The sequence below is a fragment of the Taudactylus pleione genome, unplaced genomic scaffold, assembly GCF_031769625.1.
Source record: "Taudactylus pleione unplaced genomic scaffold, aTauple2 ptg000451l, whole genome shotgun sequence".
Lineage (NCBI taxonomy): Eukaryota > Metazoa > Chordata > Amphibia > Anura > Myobatrachidae > Taudactylus > Taudactylus pleione.
The window spans coordinates 2,863,643-2,887,806 of record NW_028284853.1 but is presented as its reverse complement, the minus strand read 5'-3'; the positions used below and the strand labels follow the sequence as shown (position 1 = coordinate 2,887,806).

At 47.3% G+C, this 24,164-nt stretch overlaps 1 protein-coding gene across 1 annotated transcript; it reads left to right on the top strand.

The window, feature by feature from the left end:
- Positions 1-1,441: 1,441 nt before the first annotated feature.
- On the top strand, positions 1,442-23,479 carry NT5M (5',3'-nucleotidase, mitochondrial). The gene is made up of 5 exons (XM_088448074.1): positions 1,442-2,265; positions 5,308-5,408; positions 17,292-17,352; positions 21,788-21,902; positions 21,993-23,479. The coding sequence occupies exons 1-5, from the start codon at positions 1,954-1,956 to the stop codon at positions 22,178-22,180; spliced, it is 777 nt and encodes a 258-aa protein (XP_088304200.1). The 5' UTR covers positions 1,442-1,953; the 3' UTR covers positions 22,181-23,479.
- Positions 23,480-24,164: the final 685 nt, after the last annotated feature.

Below are 24,164 nucleotides of genomic sequence, written 5' to 3'. Positions count from 1 at the left end.
CACCTCTCTACACTCAATAGTATTGGCAAGGCCAGTGTTAGGGTGTTCGGCACCTCCCTGCAGACTATAAATTTACGCCCTCCCTCCCTGTTTTCAATAAAAGGACAGCGCGCGGTGCACAAAAAGGGGCGTGGTATCAAAAGAAAGGGGCGTGGTCCCACAATAGTATCCCCAATTCAAATTACACTACACAGTAGCACAAGCTTATTCACATTACACTGCACATAGTGCCTCTGATTCCCATTACACCACATAGCAGTGTCCCTTATTCATGTTATGACACAGTAGTGCCCCTTTTACACAATGCCCACAGTACCCCTTATACACAATGCCCAGAGTAGTAGTGCCCCTAATACACAATGCCCACAGAAATAGTGCCCTTTATACAATGCCCACAGCTTTAGTGCCCCTTCCACATAATGCCCACAGCAGTAGTGCCCCTTCCACATAATGCCCAGAACAGTAGTGTGCCTTACATATAATGCCCACAGCAATAGTGTCCCTTGTGCAATGCCCATTGTAGTAGTGCCCCCAGTAGTGGTGCCCCTTATGCAGTGCCCTCAGTAGTGATGCCGCTTATGCAATCAATGCCCCCATTAGTGGTGCCCCTTATGCAGTGCCCTCAGTAGTGATGCCGCTTATGCAATCAATGCCCCCATTAGTGGTGCCCCTTATGCAATGCCCCCAGTGGAAGTGATCCTTATGCAGTACCCCAGTAGTGGTGCCCCTTATGCAGTGCCCTCAGTAGTGGTGCCGCTTATGCAATCAATGCCCCCATTAGTGGTGCCCCTTATGCAATGTCCCCAGTGGTAGTGGTCCTTATGCAGTACCCCAGTAGTGGTGCCCCTTATGCAGTGCCACAGGAGTGGTGCCCCTTATGCAGTCCCCCCCATAGTGGTGCCCCTTATGCATTTTTCATATTGTTGACAAGTTCAGGCTCTACCGATCAGCTGGCAGACTACTCTGGAACTTGTAGTTCCACCGTAGCCATAGGTTGCCTAAGCCTGCACTATATTGTGAATACATTGCGTTTCAGAACCAGGAATATAAACATATTTTAATCCATCTGTAAATTTTTTGCTACTGAATTATGCTGTTTGCATATTTTATTTTGCTTGTTTTAAAGTTTGCACCTGATTTATTTGAAGCCCCCCGTTATTTCTCATGCCGATTTTACACCTGTACACAGACATTCCAGTGCTGTGAATGACAGACTGTATAACTTTCCACTGCAAATCAGTTCAGCAGTAGTTAATGAGTCACCATTCTGTCTCCCTGGAGTGTTGCTATGCAGAACAGATACAGTACACGGGCAGGGGGTGTATGTCTCTTTAAGAAGAGGAGGCAGCTTGTCCTTACAAGGTAGCCAGGCTACAGGAACTGCTGCTGCTCAGTGGCTGTGCTATGTGTGTATATTGAGCTTCACGCTGCAGAACGACCATCCTGTGTCACTACTGCACTGCAGAGCTTTTCCTATGAATGCAGGACAGAGGGGGCTCTAGGGTGCATGTTCTGCATCAGACTGTTATGTAATCCTCCACACAGCAGGGCATTTTCTCTGCAAGCAAAAGGGTCACTTCTCCTGGGACAGCATCTCCTAGATCCACAGCTGCTCACACTGCACCACTGCTGGGCTCCTCTAAATGACCCATGAGTTCATTCTGCACACAGTGACACGGAACAGCCCGGCCATGACCTGCAAGTGACACATTTACCTTACAAAATGATTATACAGTCACAGATTGATACCTTCCCACAGCCTTTGAGGACCTGGCTGCAGCTGAATTTATAGAGGGGACTCCTTACGGAGTAATGAATATTAACCTTGGCTGGGGTCCTAATGCGCACGCATAATGCGCACGCATAATGCTCAGAGACCCTGTGAGAGCAGCTGTTAAACATGATCAGATTTGACTCCTTGGTGACAGCTGTGGACTGTGGAGCTGATGCTCTATGAATGCAAGGGCCGTGTCTGTTAGTCTTCCACAATGCGCGCCTAATTCTCCTGACAGTATGTCCCTGCATAGGCTGCTCCGCGGGGGCGGCACACTCTCTGCTGGACTCCAGAACTGCAGGCCCTGCTCCTCCTCCTCCGCCAGACGCTTGCGGGTCTTGGTGGACATGGACGGGGTGCTGGCGGATTTTGAGGGCAGCTTCTTAAAGAAATACAGAGCTCGTTACCCCAAGGAGCCTTACATTGAGCTGGAAGACCGCCGAGGATTCTGGGTATCCGAACAGTATGGTCATTTGAAGCCAGAACTAAGCGTAAGTCACAAAACCTTTCATGCATATTATTTGTAGGCTGAGGGGCTGCTGCAGATTTGGAAGAGAAATAGGTGTAAATTACTCAAGAAAATAGCATCCGCAGATCTCCGTCCATGTGCAGAGCCGTATAGGTCCGTCCAGCTCTGCATTGGCAGAATATAGGCCAGGTTTACAAGTCACCATCAGGTGCGTATATTTGCAGAGACTATACGTCTCCTAATAGCGGTGTTTCTGGATGAGCTGCATTCGTGTGATTACGCCCTGACTGTGCTTGGTCTGCGTTTGCACGCCCCTCCCTTGCCCGGTTCCGCCTCTCTGAGGTGGTGCAATTGCCAGATACACGAAAGGCAGCATGGATGATTAGCTTGCTGTCTATCAGCACTGAGGTCCTGCGTTTGATTCACACCTAGGCCCTATCTGTGTGGAGTTTGTATGCCCTCCCATGTTTGCGGAAAAACACAATCCAAAAACATACTGTACTAGCAGGTTAAATGGCTTCTGCAAAAAATTAACTCTAGTGTGTATGTGTGTTATAGGGAACATAGAATGTAAGCTCCACTGGGGCAAGGACAGATGTGAATGACTATGGGGGAGATGTATCAAACCTAAAGCCACGGACACACTGGACAATGTGTGTACAGAGCGATCTCGTCAACGACGGACCCAGCGGGGATCCAGGCATCGGCAAGTGCATACACACTTGCCGATGCCGGCAAAGACGAATGACGGCGGGGAGGGGGGGAGCGGGGCCATGTTGCATTCGGCAGCATGGCATCGTTAACGATATCCCCAGATTGAGCTGCATGTACAGACGACTGGGGATATCGGTAATGACCCGCGGGAGCGCACATCGTAAATCGCCTAGTGCATACACACTGGATGATATGAACGATATCGTCCAGTGTGTACGGGGCTTTAGAGAGAGATGAAGTGGAGAAGTTGCAAACAGCAACCAATCAGCTCCCAACTGTCTTTTTATAGACTGTGCTAGATAAATGACAGAAGCTGATTTGTCGCTATGGGTAACTTTATCTCTCTTGATGGTTTGGTACATCTCCTCCTTATATTCTCTGTAAAAAGCACTGCGGAATACGTGTGCATACGTCTCCATTGGCTCATATGTATCTGTTCTGTTTCTGGCCATGCGTTGTGTGAACTGCTATAAACTAGATGATTTGTGTACCTAGCGACAACAGATGCGACTGCACGATATATCGGGCAGGCCGTACACCCTGCATGATCTGTCGGACAACCGTCTGATATATCACTCCCCCGCCACATCCAGAGGCATGGAGTCAGCCGCCGCATCTTAGAATCTGCCGTGCATGCATAGAACAGAAGATGCGACAAATGACGCACAGGAGCGCGCAATCACCCGTACACACTGAGCGACGTGGCCGTTATATATTGTTCCGATCCGCATCGGAAGGATATATCATCTGATATATCGCTTAGTGTGTAGGCACCTTAGCTCCATCAGGCCCAAAGGACACATGCCAACTGGTGTTTAAATTACCTGTTTTAAATATATATATCACCAATGTAATGTGATGTCGTCCAAATCCATCAGGTGGAAGGCCTAGAATAGGCTCCCTGGGTCAAAGTTCTGCCCAGCACACTCCGCCGTGAGGTCCGACCGGGACCCCAACCACTCCATTAGGCATCCCAAACCAAATGCCACCCCTCTGTGAAGTTTTCATCTAAATCTATCCAGTGGAAGGCCCAAAACAGGCTCTCCAGGTCAAAGTTCTGCCCTACGTACACCAACGGGAGGTTCGTCCAGGACCTCAACCCATAGTATGTCTTCTGGGATCCAATGTTATTACTCTATAAAGTTTTTGTCCAAATTCATCCAATGGAAGGCTCAGGACAGGCTCCCCGGGTCAAAATTCTGCCCAGCGTAAACTAACCCCCCTGAAACCTGGCCAGGATTCAACTTGACCACCTTGCGGTGGATTCATCCCAATCGGTGCAGGGGTGTCCGAATGCATAACTGGACAAACAAAAAAACAGATCAATGAATTTTACATATACTGTAAATACAATTAACTGCAACTGTAAACACCTCTATCTATAGAAATACTACGGGGGGTATCCAGTTAGCCGCGGTAAATTACCGCTGCTGATTACCTCGCCCGGGGCTATCAAATTAGCTCCAAAGCCGGCACTTATCAGGGATTCCCCGATAAGAAGGTGTTTTTCTCCAGATCGCGTCAGAGGAAATACATGGGTCCGCGACTTTTCGCTGATCCTATGTATTTTCGTGAGGAAAAAAAATTGGGGCTGTAATAAACGGGGTTTAATTGGATAGCACGATAAAAAAAATCGGCGAAAAATACCCGAACATCGGCGAAAAAAAAACCTGATTTATTTACGGATGAAAATTTTTCGGAGCTAATTGGATACTCCCCTATGCTTCACTGCAAGACCTATGTGATAAAATTCAATTTTCTTGCACCGAAAATTTTATATAATCATATTGCTGTATCACGCAGATTGTGCCTCGTGTTTGTTTAGGAAGGAATCCAGCTAAATGGCGGACATTTGCCCCCTGAGAAGGCGAGTTGCGATGCAAATACAGTTTTGGATGCAGGGAAAGTACCTTTTGCTTGCGGCACATAAACACTGGGCAGCTGTATCTGTAGAATGCGCATTGCTGGCTATTAAGTGGGTCAGCGACCACGTGAAGGCACGGATCTGTTCCGTCTCTCGTGGGAGTGTCATGAGAGTGTATGCCGACTTGATCGTAGCGTGCAGATGGAAATTGGACTTCTGCTTCAGATGGATCTTTTGCAGTCAGCCTGGATGTGGGTGCAGATGTAAGAACTGTGGGCAGGATGGGCATCCACACGCACACATTATTTTTTGTATACGCGGGCAGATTCTCACTTTGGCTACCACGGCCGAACAGAAAAGCCCTAATGGTCCCATTCATTTCTAAGCGATGTGTGGTTCCGATGTGTCTGCTAATCGATTAAGATGGTGCACTAAAATGCGGAACATTATATAATATATATAACATGTTACCACTTATTTCTGTAGGAGAAAGCAATCAGTATCTGGGAATCAAGGAATTTCTTCTTAGATTTGGACCCAATTGATGGTGCGGTGGCAGCTGTGAAAGAAATGTCCAACTCACCTAAGTAAGTGTGTGATGTACCTGCTCGCTCTGTCTCTCGCCAAGGCTTAGTGCATCTCCCCCTTAGGGGTAAATTTACTAAGATTCGAGTCTGATCGAGTTTTTTTTTTTTTTCTAAACTGGATTAGCATCGCCGAAACTCGGGTGATTCGAGGCTCCTGAAACTCACAAATTTACATAGAAGTGAGTTTAGCTGAGAGTGAGTTGGCTGATGGTGAAGCAGAACGAGATTTCTCCCCCGAGTAGCAGGTTTTGAAGGAGATGACTCACCCGAGATTGCAGTGACGTAGGGTCCCCCCGCCAAAAGCATAACCAGCCCCGGACAGCTCAGCCAGTCCTGGTTCCTAAAATTACGGGGGGTAAAAACGTGTAAACTATTGTATTTTACAGTGGAACTAAAGGTGCAAGCATGCCTGCCCTTTGGCACTTGTGGAACTAGAAGTGCCAGCAAGCGGCCGGCACCCGTACCTCCACTGTAAAATAGTTAAAAAAAAGACAAAACACAGACTCCGTAAATAGTACAGCTTTATGACATACCTACCTATCCCGTTCAGATATACTTACCTGTGCCAGCTGGTCTGTCCACTTCTCCCATGTAGAATTCAATGGATGTATCTGGAATAAAGATCTGATACTCACCTCCATCCTCGCGCTGCTCTCCGTAGCATCCAGGGGCCTTGGCAACATAACAAATCGAGTTACCGAACCAATACGGACCAGTATTGGTATGAGTTGGCACACATACCAGTACTTTGTGAATGCCAGCTGACGGGCCTCCTTGGGAAATCCTACGGCCCGCCAGGAAATCAGAGGCCACTTTACATATAGCGGCCGCTCATTGGTTGGCCACACGTGGAACCAGCCAATGAGCGTCCGCTACATGTAAATCGGCCTCTGATTGATAAATTCCCGAATCCTATCTTCACTAGTGAAAAGTTACTCGAATTTAGCCGATGGTGAAGTGAAGAGCGTTTGCTAACTCTCCAGTATTTTCCCGTAGCAAAGGAGATTTCTCTCCCGAATTTGTCATTAGTAAATTTGCGAGTGAAAAAAATGACCAAACTCTCCAGAGATTGCTAACTCAACCAGACTCGAATCTTAGTAAATTTACCCCTTAGAGTAATTTCTTAGTTGCTGAAAAATGCTAATGTGGAGTATCTAGTGAGGAACGCACAAGTGTCCTATTTCAGAACCCTGCATATACGTAGTTAGGTCCGGTTTGAAATGTGCCCTTATGCCAATACTTTGTACTTCTATATTATAATGTCTAGGTTTATGTGTATATATATATATATATATATATTAGGGGTGAGCGGGTTCGGTTTTACTCGGATTTACTCGGATCTTTTAATTGGCTATCGCCTATCATGTGTTTTGGATAGCCAATATAATCAATCCGAATTTGCGGTAAAGTGGCGATAAGAACCGAGTAAATCCGAGTAAAACCGAGCCTGCACATCCCTAATATATATAAGTCCACAATCAGAATGGCACTCACACAATATAAACAGCCAACTTGCTAGGGTGCAGATCTCAGGTTAACCAGCAGAATTCATCCACAGGTAGCCGTAATATATTCAATGAATTGAGAGAGCACTCCCCAGTCTTCAAGAATGTAGACAAACACGTTTAATGACTTACAACATCAGGACAACAAATTCAGAAGTCGACGTTTCGGGCCCTTTGTCAAGACCAGATCACCACCGCCCAGACTGTTACTTTTACACTCTGGGCGGTGGTGATCTGGTCTTGACAAAGGGCCCTGTGTGGCCCGAAACATCGACTTCTGAATTTGTTGTCCTGATGTTGTAAGTCATTAAACGTGTTTGTCTACATTCTTGAAGACTGGTGAGTGCTCTCTCTATTCATTGAATATATATATATATATATATATACATATATAGATATATACTTGCTATGCACCGAGACAGCCGTTGGGCTACCTGCCCAGTCTTCCTGTTTCCATAGGATGTGCGCCTTTTCATCTATGATGTAACCTTGATAAGTATTTGGCAATTACTGCACTATACGCTGGGTTTTCATATGTCTGGGTTTTGATGATGAACTTATTTATACTTTTCTGCATTTAAACAGAGTGCTGGGGGTAAATTTACTAAGATGGGAGTTCTATTAAGAAGTGATGTTGCAAATAGCAACCAATCAGATTCCAGGTATTATCTTCTAGAAGGTGCTAGATAAATGAGAAGTAGAATCTGATTGGTTGCTATGGGCAACATCACTTCTTAACAGAACTCCCATCTTAGTAAATTTACCCCCTGGTCTTGCTAGTTATTTTCTAACTGGACCCAGATTGTCACCAATTTATTATGGCCAAGCACCTAGAATTGTTTATTCACATGGATGAATGTGCAACAAAACTTCTGTGCAGAGCAAAAATATGCACTAATGCCGCCGTTGCAGTGAATTTGTACGCAGCTACTGTGCGAAAATATGCAAATGTCGCAGATGCCGGGTGATTTATTGAGACGCCCACCTGTGGCTTTGCAAAGCCAAGCATCTGCGTATATAGATGCAGCATCGGTTGCAGATCATTGGAATATCACAGTCCTTAGTAAGTCTATGGTCCCGCAGAATACACACGGGAACTGAGACACCGGAGCCATATTTCTTGCGTGCAGGAATGCAGACGCAGGGTGTGACACGCCCCTGCCCCCCCGAATTCCTTGCTGCCCCTACTGTTACCTTTCCCAAACACTCCCTGATTGTCACTGCGAGTGAAAAATTGCTGTGAGCGACTACGGTATTGTATCTTGACACACACGCAGTGCCACATAGATGCATGCGCGGTTTACTGATAATCGCTCACGTAAGCAAACAGTTTCTTTGCGTACATATCTGAATTAGACCCATAGATAGATATGTGCTTGATATCCTCCACCTAGTGTTCACTCTAGCTCCGGTGGCAGGCAAAGCGCCGGAGCTAGAGAGGGGGCGTGGCCATTGAAAAGGGGGCATGTCTATAAGACGCGTCACCTTTTCGGCTCTCTTGGGGGCGTGTCCGGCACTTATGGACACGCCGGGCAGCCCCCAAGCGCTGCTGACAGGAAGAATAGATGACGGGCGCATGCGCCCAGCGTCTATTCACCAGCGGTGACCGGGTCACCGCACATTTACCCACCCGCAGGACACTGCGACCCGCGAGTGAAGACGGCACCCGCAGGCTGTCTTAGCGGTGCACGGTGAGGGCTGCCCCCCAGAAGGAGGGCAGGGCACAGCGCCCCGCTAAAACAGCCTAGCGAGAATGCTATCCACCTCTGAGCATGTGTAATGATAGTTTTGCAGGGTTTAAAAGGGGATGTAATTAAAAAGTCGATGGACGGGATCCCGGCCGCCGATATACTGACGTTGGAATCCCGATCGCCGGCAAAATGCCTACACTGCTATCCCGAATGAGATCAGGATAGCGGTGTTGGCATCCCGTACGTCCAGACACTGGGTAAGTATCACTGTCCCCGGGGATAGGGTGGTTAGGTTTAGGCACCCCGGGGGAAGATTAGGGTTAGACACCTCCCAGGGAGGGTTAGGTTTAGGGTGCGAGAAGGGGGGGTTAGGGTTAGGCACCACTAAGGGAGGGTTAAGGTTAGGGGAGGGATAGGGTACTTTCGGGATCTTCAGTCATCGGAATGCCATCTGCTAAACTGGGAATTTTCCAGAGTATGTCCAATCTCCACCACTTAAAGCTCATAACTCTTCCTCGATAGGCCTACTCCTGCCATTCGCCCATTTTGTCAGTATGTCCAGAAGGGGTGCAGGGCACTCTGCTTTAAATGCGAAAAGCAAGTTTGTGTTGCTGGATGAGAAATCCATATTGACAGTGATAGGTAGGGAGGAAGCGTAAGCTTCTAGACCCACAAAATGGCTAGGTATTCACATGTCCACTATGGGGTTGCATAGCTATACCATGTACTGTTGCAAGAAAAAGTATGGGAACCCTTTGAATAAATTGGATTTCTGCAAACATTGCTCATAAAATGTGATTAGATCTTCATCTAAGTTATAAAAATAGACAAAGATAGTCTGCTTAACCCGGCAACACACATTACAGGAGGGTTAGGCTAAGTGATGGGGGGGTTAGGTTTAGGCACTAGGGGGAGAGGTTAGGGTTAGGCACCCCTAAAGGAGGGTTAGGGGGGGAGAGGGGAGGGTTACCTGTACTTACCTCCGCTGTCGGGATTTCCTCCCTTCAGCCAGCCGCTGTCGGCTATATAGCTGCCGGCAATACAATCCCATTCCCATCTTACGTATAGGTTTCAAAAAGTAGGTCTAAAGATTTCAAAAAAAAAAAAAAATGACTAATTGGCATCAGGAGTCAGCTAACCTGGAGTCCAATCAATGAGACAGGATTGAAGGTGTTTGTTAGAGTTTCCCGACCACATAAAAACCATTCGCAGACTTTGAGTTTTCTATTCACAGGAAGCATTGCCTGATGTGCGTCATGTCTCCAACTAATGACATCTCAGAAGACTTAAGATTAAGAATTGGTGATTTTCATAAAGCTGGAAACGGTTACAAAAGTGTCCCTAAAGGCCTTGTGGCCTAACTATAATGTGGCCCATACATCTGCGACAGATTGCCCAATTCCCATTTGCTTGGGTCAGGTGGTGACTTGCCCGACCAATATTTGATTCTGGCGTTTATCTGAGGCCACTAAATGGACGTTTCTGGGTGACAGCAATGTGAAGGCACACATGAGAACTATTTTGCGGGCATGTCATGGCATTGTCGTGGGTATATAGCTACAGTTCTGTCATATTCTGAGTCGTGTCCATGCCAAGGAGACGCCTAATACAGATGGATCTCGTGCTCTCAGAATTGGGTAGGAATAAGCCCCGATACTAGTTATGATGCCTGCGTCTGGAAATAGTGGGGCGGTCGGATGCATATGCATGAAGCTGTACAGCAGAGGTGGGGAAACATTTTTCTGCCGAGGGCCATTTTCATATATATAACATTATTCGCGGACCTGGTGCAGGCCACGCCCCCTCTGTGTAATGTCACATGGGGACGGGGCAACAAACGCCAGTGATTATAGCAATGCCTGGAGCATCCTGAGGATGCTCCTGGGGGCTGTAATGGCAGTGGTGTGACCATCTGAAGCGTCCTAAGGACGCTCCAGGCGGCACTGCTGCATAGATTCTGGGTGAGTGGCACCCTGCTATCCAGATGAGGCTAGCAAAAAAAAAGCTCAGAGGGCAAGACCAAATGATTCCAGGGGCCTTATAAGGCCCCTGGGCCTGAGGTTCCCCATCCCTGCTGTACAGTAAGGGTAATTGTCTATAAATGGAGCACTATTGCCACTCTCCCTAGCAGTGGCTATCCTGCAAAGAGCACAGGGCAGAATGCTCAGAGAGGTTAGGACTAATCCTGGAGTGTCAGCTAAAGAAAGTGACCTCTGAACCTGCAAACACATCTGTTCACGAGTCTACAATCGGTAAATCTCAGAACAAGAATACAGTTCATGGGAGGACACCGCGGAAGGAGCCTCTGCTGCCAAATAAAATATTACTGCACGTCTGAAGTTCGCTAAAGATCATCTGGTTATTCTATAGTGCTACAGGCAAAATGTTCTGTGGACGGATGAAACGAAAGTTGAGTTGATTGGAAGGAACACGCAAAACTATGGGGCTGATTCTAAGTCAGACAGATCTCTGCTCAGGCGAAAATGGCGAGATTTTGCAGACAGTGCAGATGTGAATTACGCATTGCTGCTCTTCTATTCTCGTTCGGAACTTGGACACATTTGTCAATCTGGGTAATTGGGCGTTTCGGGGAGGCAACAGTGCGAGGCTACGGAACCGCCCTGTCTTGTGGGAGTGTCATGGGCGTGTATCAAAAGCACCAGCACCTATGTGTGGAGGTACAGCACACCAGCCCCTATGTGTGGAGGCACAGCACACCAGCACCTATGTGTGGAGGCACAGCACACCAGTATCACCAGCCCCTGTGTGTGGAGGCACAGCACACCAGTATCACCAGCCTCTGTGTGTGGAGGCACAGCACACCAGTATCACCAGCCCCTATGTGTGGAGGCACAGCACATCAGTATCACCAGCCCCTATGTGTGGAGGCACAGCACACCAGTATCACCAGCCCCTATGTGTGGAGGCACAACACACAAGCCCCTGTGTGTGGAGGCACAGCACACAAGCCCCTATATGTGGAGGCACAGCACACCAGCCCCTATGTATGGAAGCACAACACACAAGCCCCTGTGTGTGGAGGCACAGCACACCAGCCCCTATGTGTGGAGGCACAGCACACCAGCATCACCAGCCCCTACGTATGGAGGCACAGCACACCAGCATCATCAGCCCCTATGTATGGAGGCACAGCACACCATCATCACCAGCCCCTATGTATGGAGGCACAGCACACCAGCCCCTATGTGTGGAGGCACAGCACACCAGCCCCTATGTGTGGAGGCACAGCACACCAGCCCCTATGTATGGAGGCACAGCACACCAGCCCCTATGTGTGGAGGCACAGCACACCAGCATCATCAGCCCCTATGTGTGGAGGCACAGCACACCAGCATCATCAGCCCCTATGTGTGGAGGCACAGCACACCAGCATCACCAGCCCCTATGTGTGGAGGCACAGCACACCAGCATCACCAGCCCCTATGTGTGGAGGCACAGCACACCAGCATCACCAACCCCTATGTGTGGAGGCACAGCACACCAGCATCACCAGCCCCTATGTGTGGAGGCACAGCACACCAGCATCACCAACCCCTATGTGTGGAGGCACAGCACACCAGCATCATCAGCCCCTATGTATGGAGGCACAGCACACCAGCATCACCAACCCCTATGTATGGAGGCACAGCACACCAGCATCATCAGCCCCTATGTATGGAGGCACAGCACACCAGCCCCTATGTGTGGAGGCACAGCACACCAGCATCACCAGCCCCTATGTGTGGAGGCACAGCACACCAGCATCACCAGCCCCTATGTGTGGAGGCACAGCACACCAGCATCACCAGCCCCTATGTGTGGAGGCACAGCACACCAGCATCACCAGCCCCTATGTGTGGAGGCACAGCACACCAGCATCACCAGCCCCTATGTGTGGAGGCACAGCACACCAGCATCACCAGCCCCTATGTGTGGAGGCACAGCACACCAGCCCCTATGTGTGGAGAGACAGCACACCAGCATCACCAGCCCCTATGTGTGGAGGCACAGCACACCAGCCCCTATGTGTGGAGGCACAGCACACCAGCATCATCAGCCCCTATGTGTGGAGGCACAGCACACCAGCATCACCAGCCCCTATGTGTGGAGGCACAGCACACCAGCCCCTATGTATGGAGGCACAGCACACCAGCATCACCAGCCCCTATGTATGGAGGCACAGCACACCAGCATCATCAGCCCCTATGTATGGAGGCACAACACACCAGCATCATCAGCCCCTATGTGTGGAGGCACAGCACACCAGCCCCTATGTATGGAGGCACAGCACACCAGCCCCTATGTATGGAGGCACAGCACACCAGCATCACCAGCCCCTATGTATGGAGGCACAGCACACCAGCATCATCAGCCCCTATGTATGGAGGCACAGCACACCAGCATCATCAGCCCCTATGTGTGGAGGCACAGCACACCAGCCCCTATGTGTGGAGGCACAGCACACCAGCATCACCAGTCCCTATGTGTGGAGGCACAGCACACCAGCATCACCAGCCCCTATGTGTGGAGGCACAGCACACCAGCATCATCAGCCCCTATGTGTGGAGGCACAGCACACCAGCATCACGAGCCCCTATGTGTGGAGGCACAGCACACCAGCATCTATGTGTGGAGGCACAGCACACCAGCATCACCAGCCCCTATGTGTGGAGGCACAGCACACCAGCATCACCAGCCTCTATGTGTGGAGGCACAGCACACCAGCATCACCAGCCCCTATATGTGGAGGCACAGCACACCAGCATCACCAGTCCGTGTGTGGAGGCACAGCACACCAGCCCCTATGTGTGGAGGCACAGCACACCAGCCCCTATATGTGGAGGCACAGCACACCAGCATCACCAGTCCGTGTGTGGAGGCACAGCACACCAGCATCATCAGCCTGTGTGTGGAGGCACAGCACACCTGCATCATCAGCCCCTATGTATGGAGGCACAGCACACAGCATCACCAGCCCCTATGTGTGGAGGCACAGCACACCTGCATCATCAGCCCCTATGTATGGAGGCACAGCACACAGCATCACCAGCCCCTATGTGTGGAGGCACAGCACACCAGCATCACCAGCCCCTATGTGTGGAGGAACAGCACACCAGCATCACCAGCCCCTATGTGTGGAGGCACAACACACCTGCATGAAAATCTCAGCCCACGTGGAAAGTATAGCGGGGGGGAGCAGCGAGGTTTGGTGCTGCTTTGCTGCCTCAGGGCCTGGACAGCCTGCTCTCATTGACAGAAAAATGAATTCCAAAGTTCATCAAGACATTTTCAAAAAGAATGTGATGCTGGGTACAGACTGTACGATATATCGCTCAGTGCATCGGTTCATGTGTACACACGATATATCTGTGATTGACATCGTTCACAGATATATACGTATCATGTTGGCCTTGCAGCACCGCAGATGCAGTAGATCGTTCGCATATGCCGGTGTGTACGTGCGATAAAGGAGATTGGGACACCTGCTAATTTTATCCCACTACTAAATTATCCCTCTTTTACTTGAGAAATAAATTGACTTAATTTTTTCACAGAAGTACAATGATTCTAACCATAGTTGTTTTGGAGATTATGGAGCTCATTCAGAGCCGCTCGCAAGCTGCACGATGTTGCTGCGCTGCGCATGCGCCGCATCCGGCGTGAGCGACTGAAGTTCGGTCACTACGGGGCTCGCAACAAGATGGGGCAGCTGTCGATGGTGAGTAACAGCTCGCCCCGTTTTGTGGGCGGGTAGGGAGGTGGCTGGAGAAATGCAGGCGTTCCCTTAGGAACGCCTGAGGTTTGTTGGGAGGTCTTACTGACATCACCTAGCAGGAAGTCCACTTGGCCTTGCGGAAGCCTAGACCCTACCGCAGGGTCTCGTCGCAAGGCCGATGGTCACGATTATCGCAATGGTCTCCTGGCCCCTCGCACAAGCTGTGGGTGGTCTCCCACAGCTCTGCGAGCGGCCGGAGAAAAAAATAAAATACACCCACAGACCCAGCGAGCGGCCAGCGGCTGCGAGCGGGTCTGAATCAGGGCCCATATTCTTAAGATGTATTATTTCTAAGCTGTTTGTGTTAGAATGACTGAAAGGGTTTCAGAGACTCATTCTAGTACAGTAAATAATGAACCCAATATGAAATGATACAGTGGTGTAATAACTGTGTACCAAAATGGTCTTTGCATCCTTTTCTGGACTCAGAATTACCACCTTTTACCAGGAGACAAAACCAAAATGTACACATCTCCATATTGTTGTATGTTTCTCAATCCATTTATAATAAAATACATACAGCCATGGCCAAAAGTTCTGAGAATGACACAAGTATTAGTTTTCACAATGTCTTCTGCTTCAGTGTTTATGAAGGCAATTTGCATATACTCCAGAATGTCATGAAGAGTGATCAGATGATTTGCAATTGATTGCAAAGTCCCTCTTTGCCATAACAATCAACTTTGGAGCTCATTCAGACCCGCTCGCTAGATGCGTACGCTCACACCCAGCATATGCGAATTCAGCTAAGTGACAGCAAGGCAGGCGATCGCACTGCAAGGCATAAACATGCCCACTATGTCTTGGCGTGTGATCACTTTGTGTATGCAGACGCCCACCAGCCTGTTTTAAGACGCCCACTTGCGCACGTCATCCCCAGGAAGTGTATGCAACCATCGGTACATCGGGTACCATCGGATGCGATCGCAGCGATTGAGATTGACTATACCCTGCCGGAAGCACTGCGATCACTTCAGTGTGAAATACAACCAGGTGACGTGTACAATGACGCTGCATGTTAATTATGCACGCCTCTGAAACAGCGTTGAGAGGCTCCGGCACGCCTGCGTTCGCACCTCCACTCTCCTGTTCTACCAGCCAGCCCCTGTCACCACCCACAAACGGCTTCTCCTGTCACTCACTCTGCTGGGCAGTCTATGCGAACGCTTCCCGATCTCTCACACTGGTTCGCGCATGCACAGATTGCGAAAAATCGCCCATCTACGAGCGAACACATCCTGGCGAGCGGGTCTGAATCAGGTCCTCAATCCCCAAAAAAAAACATTTCCACTGCATTTCAGCCCTGCCACAAAAGGACCAGCTGATATCATGTCAGTGATTCTCTCATTAACAAAGATGAGAGTGTTGACGAGGACAAAGCTGGAGATCACTCTGTCATGCTGATTGAGTTAGAATAACAGACTGGAAGCTTTAAAAGCAGGGTGGAGCTTGAAATCATTGCTTTGCACAAAAAGGGCTTCACAGGCAAGTGCAAGTGTGTTGCTGCTAGTAAGATTGCACCTAAATCAACCATTTATCGGATCATCAAGAACTTCAAGGAGAGAGCTTCAATAGTTGCGAAGAAGGCTATAGGGCGCCCAAGAACGTCCAGCAAGCGCCCAGACCACTGTCTCCTAAAGTTGATTCAGCTGCGGGATCGCAGCTGAATCAACTGGGATCACCACCAGTGCCATCCCAGTGCTCAGGGATGGCAGCAGACAGGTGTGAGTGCATCTTCACGCACAGTGAGGCTTTTGGAGGATGGCCTGGTGTCAAGAAAGGCAGCAAAGAAGCCACTTCTCTCCAGGAAAAACTTCAGGGACAGACTGATATTCTGCAAAAGGTACAGGGATTGGACTGCTGAGGACTGGGGTAAAGTTATTTTCTCTGATGAATCCCCTTTCAGATTGTTTAGGCATCTGGAAAACCGCTTGTCCGGAAAAGGAAAGGTGTGGGGTTGCTTCTCAGCCAAGGGAGTGGGCTCACTCACAGCCACGAATAAAGAATGGTACCAAAACATCCTCCAAGAGCAACTTCTCCCAACCATCCAAGAACACTTTGGTGATGAACAATGCCTATTCCAGCATGATGGAGCACCTTGCCATAAGGCAAAAGCGATAACTAAGTGGCTCGTGGAACAAAACATTGAAATTTTGGGTCCATGGCCAGGAAACTCCCCAGACCTTAATCCCATTGAGAACTTGTGGTCAATCCTCAAGAGGCAGGTGGACAAACAAAAACCCACAAATTCTGACAAACTCCAAGCATTTATTAGGTAAGAATGGGTGGCCATCAGTCAGTATGTGGCCCAGAAGTTGATTGACAGCATGCCAGGGCGAATTGCAGAGGTCTTGAAAAAGAAGAGTCAACACTGCAAATATTGACTCTTTACATAAACTTAATGTATTATGTCAATAAAAGCCTTTTATTTACCATAGTAACATCTGACAAAAAGGTCTAAAAACACTGAAGCAGCAAACTTTGTGAAAACCAATACTTGTGTCATTCTCAAAACTTGAGTGAAAGTTAATGAATCTTATCTGAGATTATTGAAAGTCATATTCCACTATTCACGTTCCAAGTTCTTAAAAGTCTGGTAGTGAGCTTAAAACCTCCCAGGTAGTCTGTCAGAGTAGCTAGGCAAGGTGGCAATGTCCAAACCCCCACGCGTTTCATCTAGTATGTGATCAACCATGTTTTAAATCCCATAGCAAGAATTTACTAGGTTGATGTATCGTCTTATTTGAAGAGTCTGTATAATAATGTGCAAAATGCAAAGGGGCACCCAAATCATTTTACAGCTTTGTTTAGAATGTTTCAGTATGTAAAAGAAATGTTTTGCACTTTATTCTACTCATTGTCACGTTGGGTGTAGGACAAGTTATTACATTGGTTTTTGTTTTTCTCACAGCATTGATGTCTTCATATGCACCAGCCCTATAAAACGATACCAATACTGTCCATACGAGAAGGTAAATTGGTTTAGTTCTGTTTGTAGTCCAGTGATGGATGAAATATAAGCACCAATATCTAGTAAATAAAAAAAAAAAATCTGACTCAGAGCCCATGTCATGTAGTATGCAGTAATCTCATTGTCCCATTTATCAAATGACCCTGGGTGGCTGCTTGTGTCTATGGTGACTAAGGGGTCTATTTACTAAGCCTTGGATGGTGATAAAGTACCAGCCAATCTGCTCCTAAGTGCCATGCCACAGTCTGTTGTTGAAAAATAACAGGAGCTGATTGGCTGGTACTTTATATCTGTTCACTTTTATCTCCATCCAAGGCTTAGTAAATAGACCCCTCAGTGGTAAGGGGCATCTGTATTGCTTCAGAGATCTCACTTCTGTAGGGCTGATGCACGCTTGATCGCAAGTCGTTTTTTTTACACTGTGCAAGCTCCAGATGCAATGTACACAACTATGAGATATACTAAATGGTATATTTACTAAAGTGCTGGTTTTTAGAAGTGGAGATATTGCCCATAGCAACCAGATTCTATGTATCATTTATCTAGCACCTTCTAGAAGATAATAGCTAGAATGTGATTGGTTGCTATGGGCAACATCTCTACTTCTAAAAACTCTCACTTTAGTAAATATACCCTTAAGTATATCAAGCGTGCGTTGGGGGGATTGCAGGCTATGTAGAGCTCTTGCACCCAGGATAGGACTTGTGCAAGTGTGCACTGATAATTATGACGGCTATAAAAAAACCAAGTGTATGGATAGGAGCTGTGCATTTACAACGCAGTGTGTGAGTGAATATATGCATTTTTCTCTATGCACACAATGCACGTGTAATTACCGCCCACTTGCTTTCAACTCTGCATAGGCCACAGAATGCCCTGTATCCTCAGGTCAGACTGTCCTTACCAGTGTAGTTCATGTGTCTATCCTGCGCCAGTGTAGTTCATGTGTGCCTGTCCTGCACCGGTGTACTGTAGTTCATGTGTGTCTCACCTACCTCAGTGTAGTTCATGTGTGTCTGTCCTGCGCCAGTGTAATTCATGTGTGTCTCACCTACCCCAGTGTAGTTCATGTGTGTCTCACCTACCTCAGTGTAGTTCATGTGTCTCACCTATCTCAGTGTAGTTCATGGGTGTCTCACCTACCTCAGTGTAGTTCATGTGTCTCTCACCTACCTCAGTGTAGTTCATATGTGTCTGTCCTACCTCAGTGTAGTTCATGTGTTGCTCACCTACCTCAGTGTAGTTCATGTGTCGCTCACCTACCTCAGTGTAGTTCATGTCTCACCTACCTCAGTGTAGTTCATGTGTCGCTCACCTACCTCAGTGTAGTTCATGTGTCTCACCTATAGTTCATGTGTCTCACCTACCTCAGTGTAGTTCATGTGTCTCACCTACCTCAGTGTAGTTCATGTGTGTCTCACCTACCCCAGTGTAGTTCATGTGTGTCTCACCTACCTCAGTGTAGTTCATGTGTCTCTCACCTACCTCAGTGTAGTTCATGTATCTCTCACCTCAGTTTAGTTCGTGTGTCTCACCTACCTCAGTGTAGTTCACGTGTGTCTCACCTACCCCAGTGTAGTTCATGTGTCTCTCACCTACCTTAGTGTAGTTCCTGTGTCGATCACCTACCTCAGTGTAGTTCATGTGTCTCACCTACCTCAGTGTAGTTCATGTGTCTCACCTACCCCAGTGTAGTTCATGTGTGTCTCACCTACCTCAGTGTAGTTCATGTGTCTCTCACCTACCTCAGTGTAGTTCATGTATCTCTCACCTCAGTTTAGTTCGTGTGTCTCACCTACCTCAGTGTAGTTCACGTGTGTCTCACCTACCCCAGTGTAGTTCATGTGTCTCACCTACCTCAGTGTAGTTCATGTGTCGCTCACCTACCTCAGTGTAGTTCATGTGTCTCACCTACCTCAGTGTAGTTCATGTGTTGCTCACCTACCTCAGTGTAGTTCATGTGTCTCACCTACCTCAGTGTAGTTCATGTGTCTCACCTACCCCAGTGTAGTTCATGTGTCTCACCTACCTCAGTGTAGTTCATGTCTCACCTACCTCAGTGTAGTTCATGTGTCTCGCACCTCAGTTTAGTTCATGTGTGTCTCACCTACCTCAGTGTAGTTCATGTGTGTCTCACCTACCCCAGTGTAGTTCATGTGTCGCTCACCTACCTCAGTGTAGTTCATGTGTCTCACCTACCTCAGTGTAGTTCATGTGTCTCACCTACCCCAGTGTAGTTCATGTGTGTCTCACCTACCTCAGTGTAGTTCGTGTCTCTCACCTACCTCAGTGTAGTTCATGTGTCTCTCACCTCAGTTTAGTTCATGTGTGTCTCACCTACCTCAGTGTAGTTCACGTGTGTCTCACCTACCCCAGTGTAGTTCACGTGTGTCTCACTTACCTCAGTGTAGTTCACGTGTGTCTCACCTACCTCAGTGTAGTTCATGTGTTGCTCACCTACCTCAGTGTAGTTCATGTGTCTCACCTACCTCAGTGTAGTTCATGTGTGTCTCACCTACCCAGTGTAGTTCATGTGTCTGTCCTGCGCCAGTGTAGTTTGTGTTTCTGTCCTACCTCAGTGTAGTTCATGTGTCTCTCACCTCAGTTTAGTTCACGTGTGTCTCACCTACCTCAGTGTAGTTCACGTGTGTCTCACCTACCCCAGTGTAGTTCATGTGTGTCTCACCTACCTCAGTGTAGTTCATGTGTCGCTCACCTACCTCAGTGTAGTTCATGTGTCTCACCTACCTCAGTGTAGTTCATGTGTTGCTCACCTACCTCAGTGTAGTTCATGTGTCTCACCTACCTCAGTGTAGTTCATGTGTGTCTCACCTACCCCAGTGTAGTTCATGTGTCTCACCTACCTCAGTGTAGTTCATGTGTCTCACCTACCTCAGTGTAGTTCATGTGTCTCGCACCTCAGTTTAGTTCATGTGTGTCTCACCTACCTCAGTGTAGTTCATGTGTGTCTCACCTACCCCAGTGTAGTTCATGTGTCGCTCACCTACCTCAGTGTAGTTCATGTGTCTCACCTACCTCAGTGTAGTTCATGTGTCTCACCTACCCCAGTGTAGTTCATGTGTGTCTCACCTACCTCAGTGTAGTTCGTGTCTCTCACCTACCTCAGTGTAGTTCATGTGTCTCTCACCTCAGTTTAGTTCATGTGTGTCTCACCTACCTCAGTGTAGTTCACGTGTGTCTCACCTACCCCAGTGTAGTTCATGTGTCTCACCTACCTCAGTGTAGTTCATGTGTGTCTCACCTACCTCAGTGTAGTTCATGTGTCGCTCACCTACCTCAGTGTAGTTCATGTGTCTCACCTATAGTTCATGTGTCTCACCTACCTCAGTGTAGTTCATGTGTTGCTCACCTACCTCAGTGTAGTTCATGTGTCTCACCTACCCCAGTGTAGTTCATGTGTGTCTCACCTACCTCAGTGTAGTTCATGTGTCTGTCCTGCACCAGTGTAGTTCATGTGTTTCTCACCTACCTCAGTGTAGTTCATGTGTGTCTGTCCTGCCCGTGTAGTTCATGTGTGTCTGTCCTACCTCAGTGTAGTTTATGTGTGTCTGTGCTATCTCAGTGTACTTCATGTGTATCTCACATACCTCACTGTAGTTCATGTGTGTCTGTCCTGCCCCATTGTAGTTCATGTGTGTCTGTCCTGCCCCATTGTAGTTCATGTGTGTCTGTCCTGCCCCAGTGTAGTTCATGTGTGTCTGTCCTGCCCCAGTGTAGTTCATGTGTGTCTGTCCTGCCCCAGTGTAGTTCATGTGTTTCTGTCCTGCCCCAGTGTAGTTCATGTATGTTTGTCCTAGTATAGGTTTTTGAAGTCTCAGTTTTCTCATGTCTGCCTGTCTGTCTTAAATACCGGTTCTTCATCAGCATTCTCATACTTGTTTCCTCTGCTTCAATATTCCTATGCCTGCCTGAGCGTTCTTAGATCTTGCATTCCTGCCTTAGGATTGTGGGGTTTACCAACCCGGTCTGATTCTTCTGTCTGTCCTGTCTAAGCATTCTCACCATAGGGGGGCTGGTAATGTGGGATGAGGGTGGCAGATGGACAATTGCCCCACAATGTAGTTCTTTGCAGAAGATTGGTGGCACTGACAGGACTTTCTTCAGTGTATGTTGTGTAGCGTTAACTCCACAGTATAGATATAGCACCTAGGTGTTTGTCCCATGGACTAAACTTACTTATCATAGGTTAATACAAACTTCCAGGAGAGGAAATCTAATAATAACCATGATCATCCTGCACAAGGACCTATCTGCCCATATGTTAGGATTACCCACCTATACATTAATAATTAATACCCATAGTAGTCTATTTCTAGAAACACGTACTTCCACACCAAGATCCACTTCCATCTTCTTACCCTACCAGACATATATTGTCACAGCTATCCTAATGCTATTGTCTCTCTCATGCACAGTACGCCTGGGTGGAGAAACACTTTGGACACGAGTTTCTGGAGCAGATAATCCTGACCAGAGACAAGACTGTGGTTTCTGCGGATCTTCTGATTGATGACCGGCCAGACATTACTGGTAATGGTGATGACACTGTACAGCATTCAACTTTTGCATACTTTTCAGTGTTCATGTATTTATCCTCAATTTTCCTTTCCTCTCCCACAGGGGCAGAACCGAACCCCAGCTGGGAACATATCCTCTTCACAGCCTGCCACAATCGCCATCTGCTGGTGACTCCGCCTTCCAGGAGGCTGCAGTCCTGGACTGATGATTGGAAGGGAATACTGAACAGCAGACTGTCGCAGCTGGTGACGGGATGCAAGGGGACCTGCCAATCAGAGCTCAAAGAATAACGAATTAGAACAAAGCAAAATTGTGATTGGTTAATACAGTGAATTATAATGATCCAATGTACCACTCTACATGGTAAAGTTTTGAGCACCCAGCACCAAAACATTTGCCCAAGCATGGAAAAAGGAGGGAAAAATTATATTCCATACAAGTATAATTTAATCTCAGATGATTTCCTCTTCATGAACGTTAAAGATTACCAGTCACATGTACACAGCGGACTCGCACTCCAGGCCAAATATTTATTGATGAGGTACAGACTCTTAAGCGATTTGATTGGATGATAGTCTCATGAATATTGGTTCTGCTGACAAAATGGCTGCCTCCGCTGTACCATAAATATCCATAGGAAAGAAGAGTGTATATCTAATATCGCCAGTATGTACCTAAAAAATCGCAAAGGACAGCTCTCCCAGTAAGAGATGTCCTTTGTGATAGAGAGACTTCCGGGTTTATGAAACAGAAGTCCCTCTGGCGACCTTCTGCGCCGCGGGGGAAGATGGGAGGGATCCAATTTTATCCCACCTCGCATTCCTGTGCTTAGTACATTTAAGAAATGCAGTAAAACCCCCGAAAACTGCAATTTCGGGGGTTTTACCGTATTTCTGCCCTTAGTACATCCCTCCCATAGTGAAATAGAGAGAAAAAGGAAAAGTAATCAGCATAACTGTAGCTAAAGGCAGCATTTTGTACATTTTATAGGTATTGGGCACGTTTTTATGTTCCTAGTAATTGTCTGTTAGGATTATTTAACCACTTACAGACCAGAACACGGTGTCTTCTCGTTCGGACTGGACGAATGTTTACGCAAAATTTGCAATGTCAGTGCCTTTTTCTGTGGTGCCGTATTACGTATTTAATTGAGCTTAATGCGCGGTGCCTATGCAAACTGCATTAGTGTCCCTCGGAATAGCAAATATGTCAAGGAGATGTATCAATCAGTGAGAAGAGTGGGCAAGTGGAGAATTTGCCCAGAGCGACCATTCATCTTTGAGGTAGCATTGATCAAGTACATTCTATAAAATGATAGGTAGAAGCTGATTGGTTGCTATGGGAAACTTCTCCACTGGTCCACTTCTCCACTATTTTCACTGCTTCATACATCTCTCTATGGTCTAAAAACTGGGAACTTTATATATTTTTTTAATTTAAAATGTTGAGCTATGGTGCTGCCTACCAGGATGTAGATACATACACATTTATTTATTTATTGAAATACTGCAATATACGTTTAAGGGAATAAGTGGGATATTTATCAAAGCTTGGAGAGAGATGAGGTGGAGAGAAATATATGTATCAAGCCTTGGAGAGAGATAAAGTACCAACCAATCAGCTCCTGTCATGTTACAGCCTTTGTTTGAAAAATGACAGTTAGGAGCTGATTGGTTGGTACTTTATCTCTCTCCACTTTATCTCTCTCCAAGCTTTGATACATCTCCCCCTATGTGTTGTGGTTCTATGCATACTATGTATATAATCTATTAGTGAACAGAGGTGCTATAACTACTTTAATTCAAAGTTCAGAGCTCACAGTTAAAAGACGTTAAGAAGTAAAATGTTGCCTTTTTCTGCCAGTCCGAGCGTAAACGTCTAAGGGGTCATTGCTAATCCACGCAAAGTAATAGCGGGTGCGAGTCATTGCGACTACAGCCACTCTTCACGACTGGAGCCCCTTTGGGCTCCGAGAAAAATTAAGCAAATTCGGGCTGGTGACGGGCCGCGAAGGGTGCGCGGCGCGGTGTCATTGTCGGTGTTTTAACACCACTGCAACGGCAACTCGCACCCTTTGCATGAAATAGGATTGACCCCTAAGTTTTATATTGTTATACATTTTGTTTTTAATACAAATGGTGAAAGTTACAGTTTTCCAAGTTCTAGTTCGCCATTAGCATGTGTAGGCGTTGAAAAAAAAACAACTATATGACTTTAATATAGTCAAACCCATTAACCTTGCTTGAATTTAGCTGTAATTTCTTTAGTCTATCT

What these genes read in the sequence shown, in the direction of transcription:
- NT5M (XM_088448074.1), top strand. Translation starts at nt 1,954, where the DNA reads ATGAATGCAAGGGCCGTGTCTGTTAGTCTTCCACAATGCGCGCCTAAT. An exon ending in GAAATGTCCAACTCACCTAA is followed by an intron (nt 5,409 to 17,291) that starts GTAAGTGTGTGA and finishes TTTTTCTCACAG; the next exon opens with CATTGATGTCTTCATATGCA. An exon ending in TGACCGGCCAGACATTACTG is followed by an intron (nt 21,903 to 21,992) that starts GTAATGGTGATG and finishes CCTCTCCCACAG; the next exon opens with GGGCAGAACCGAACCCCAGC.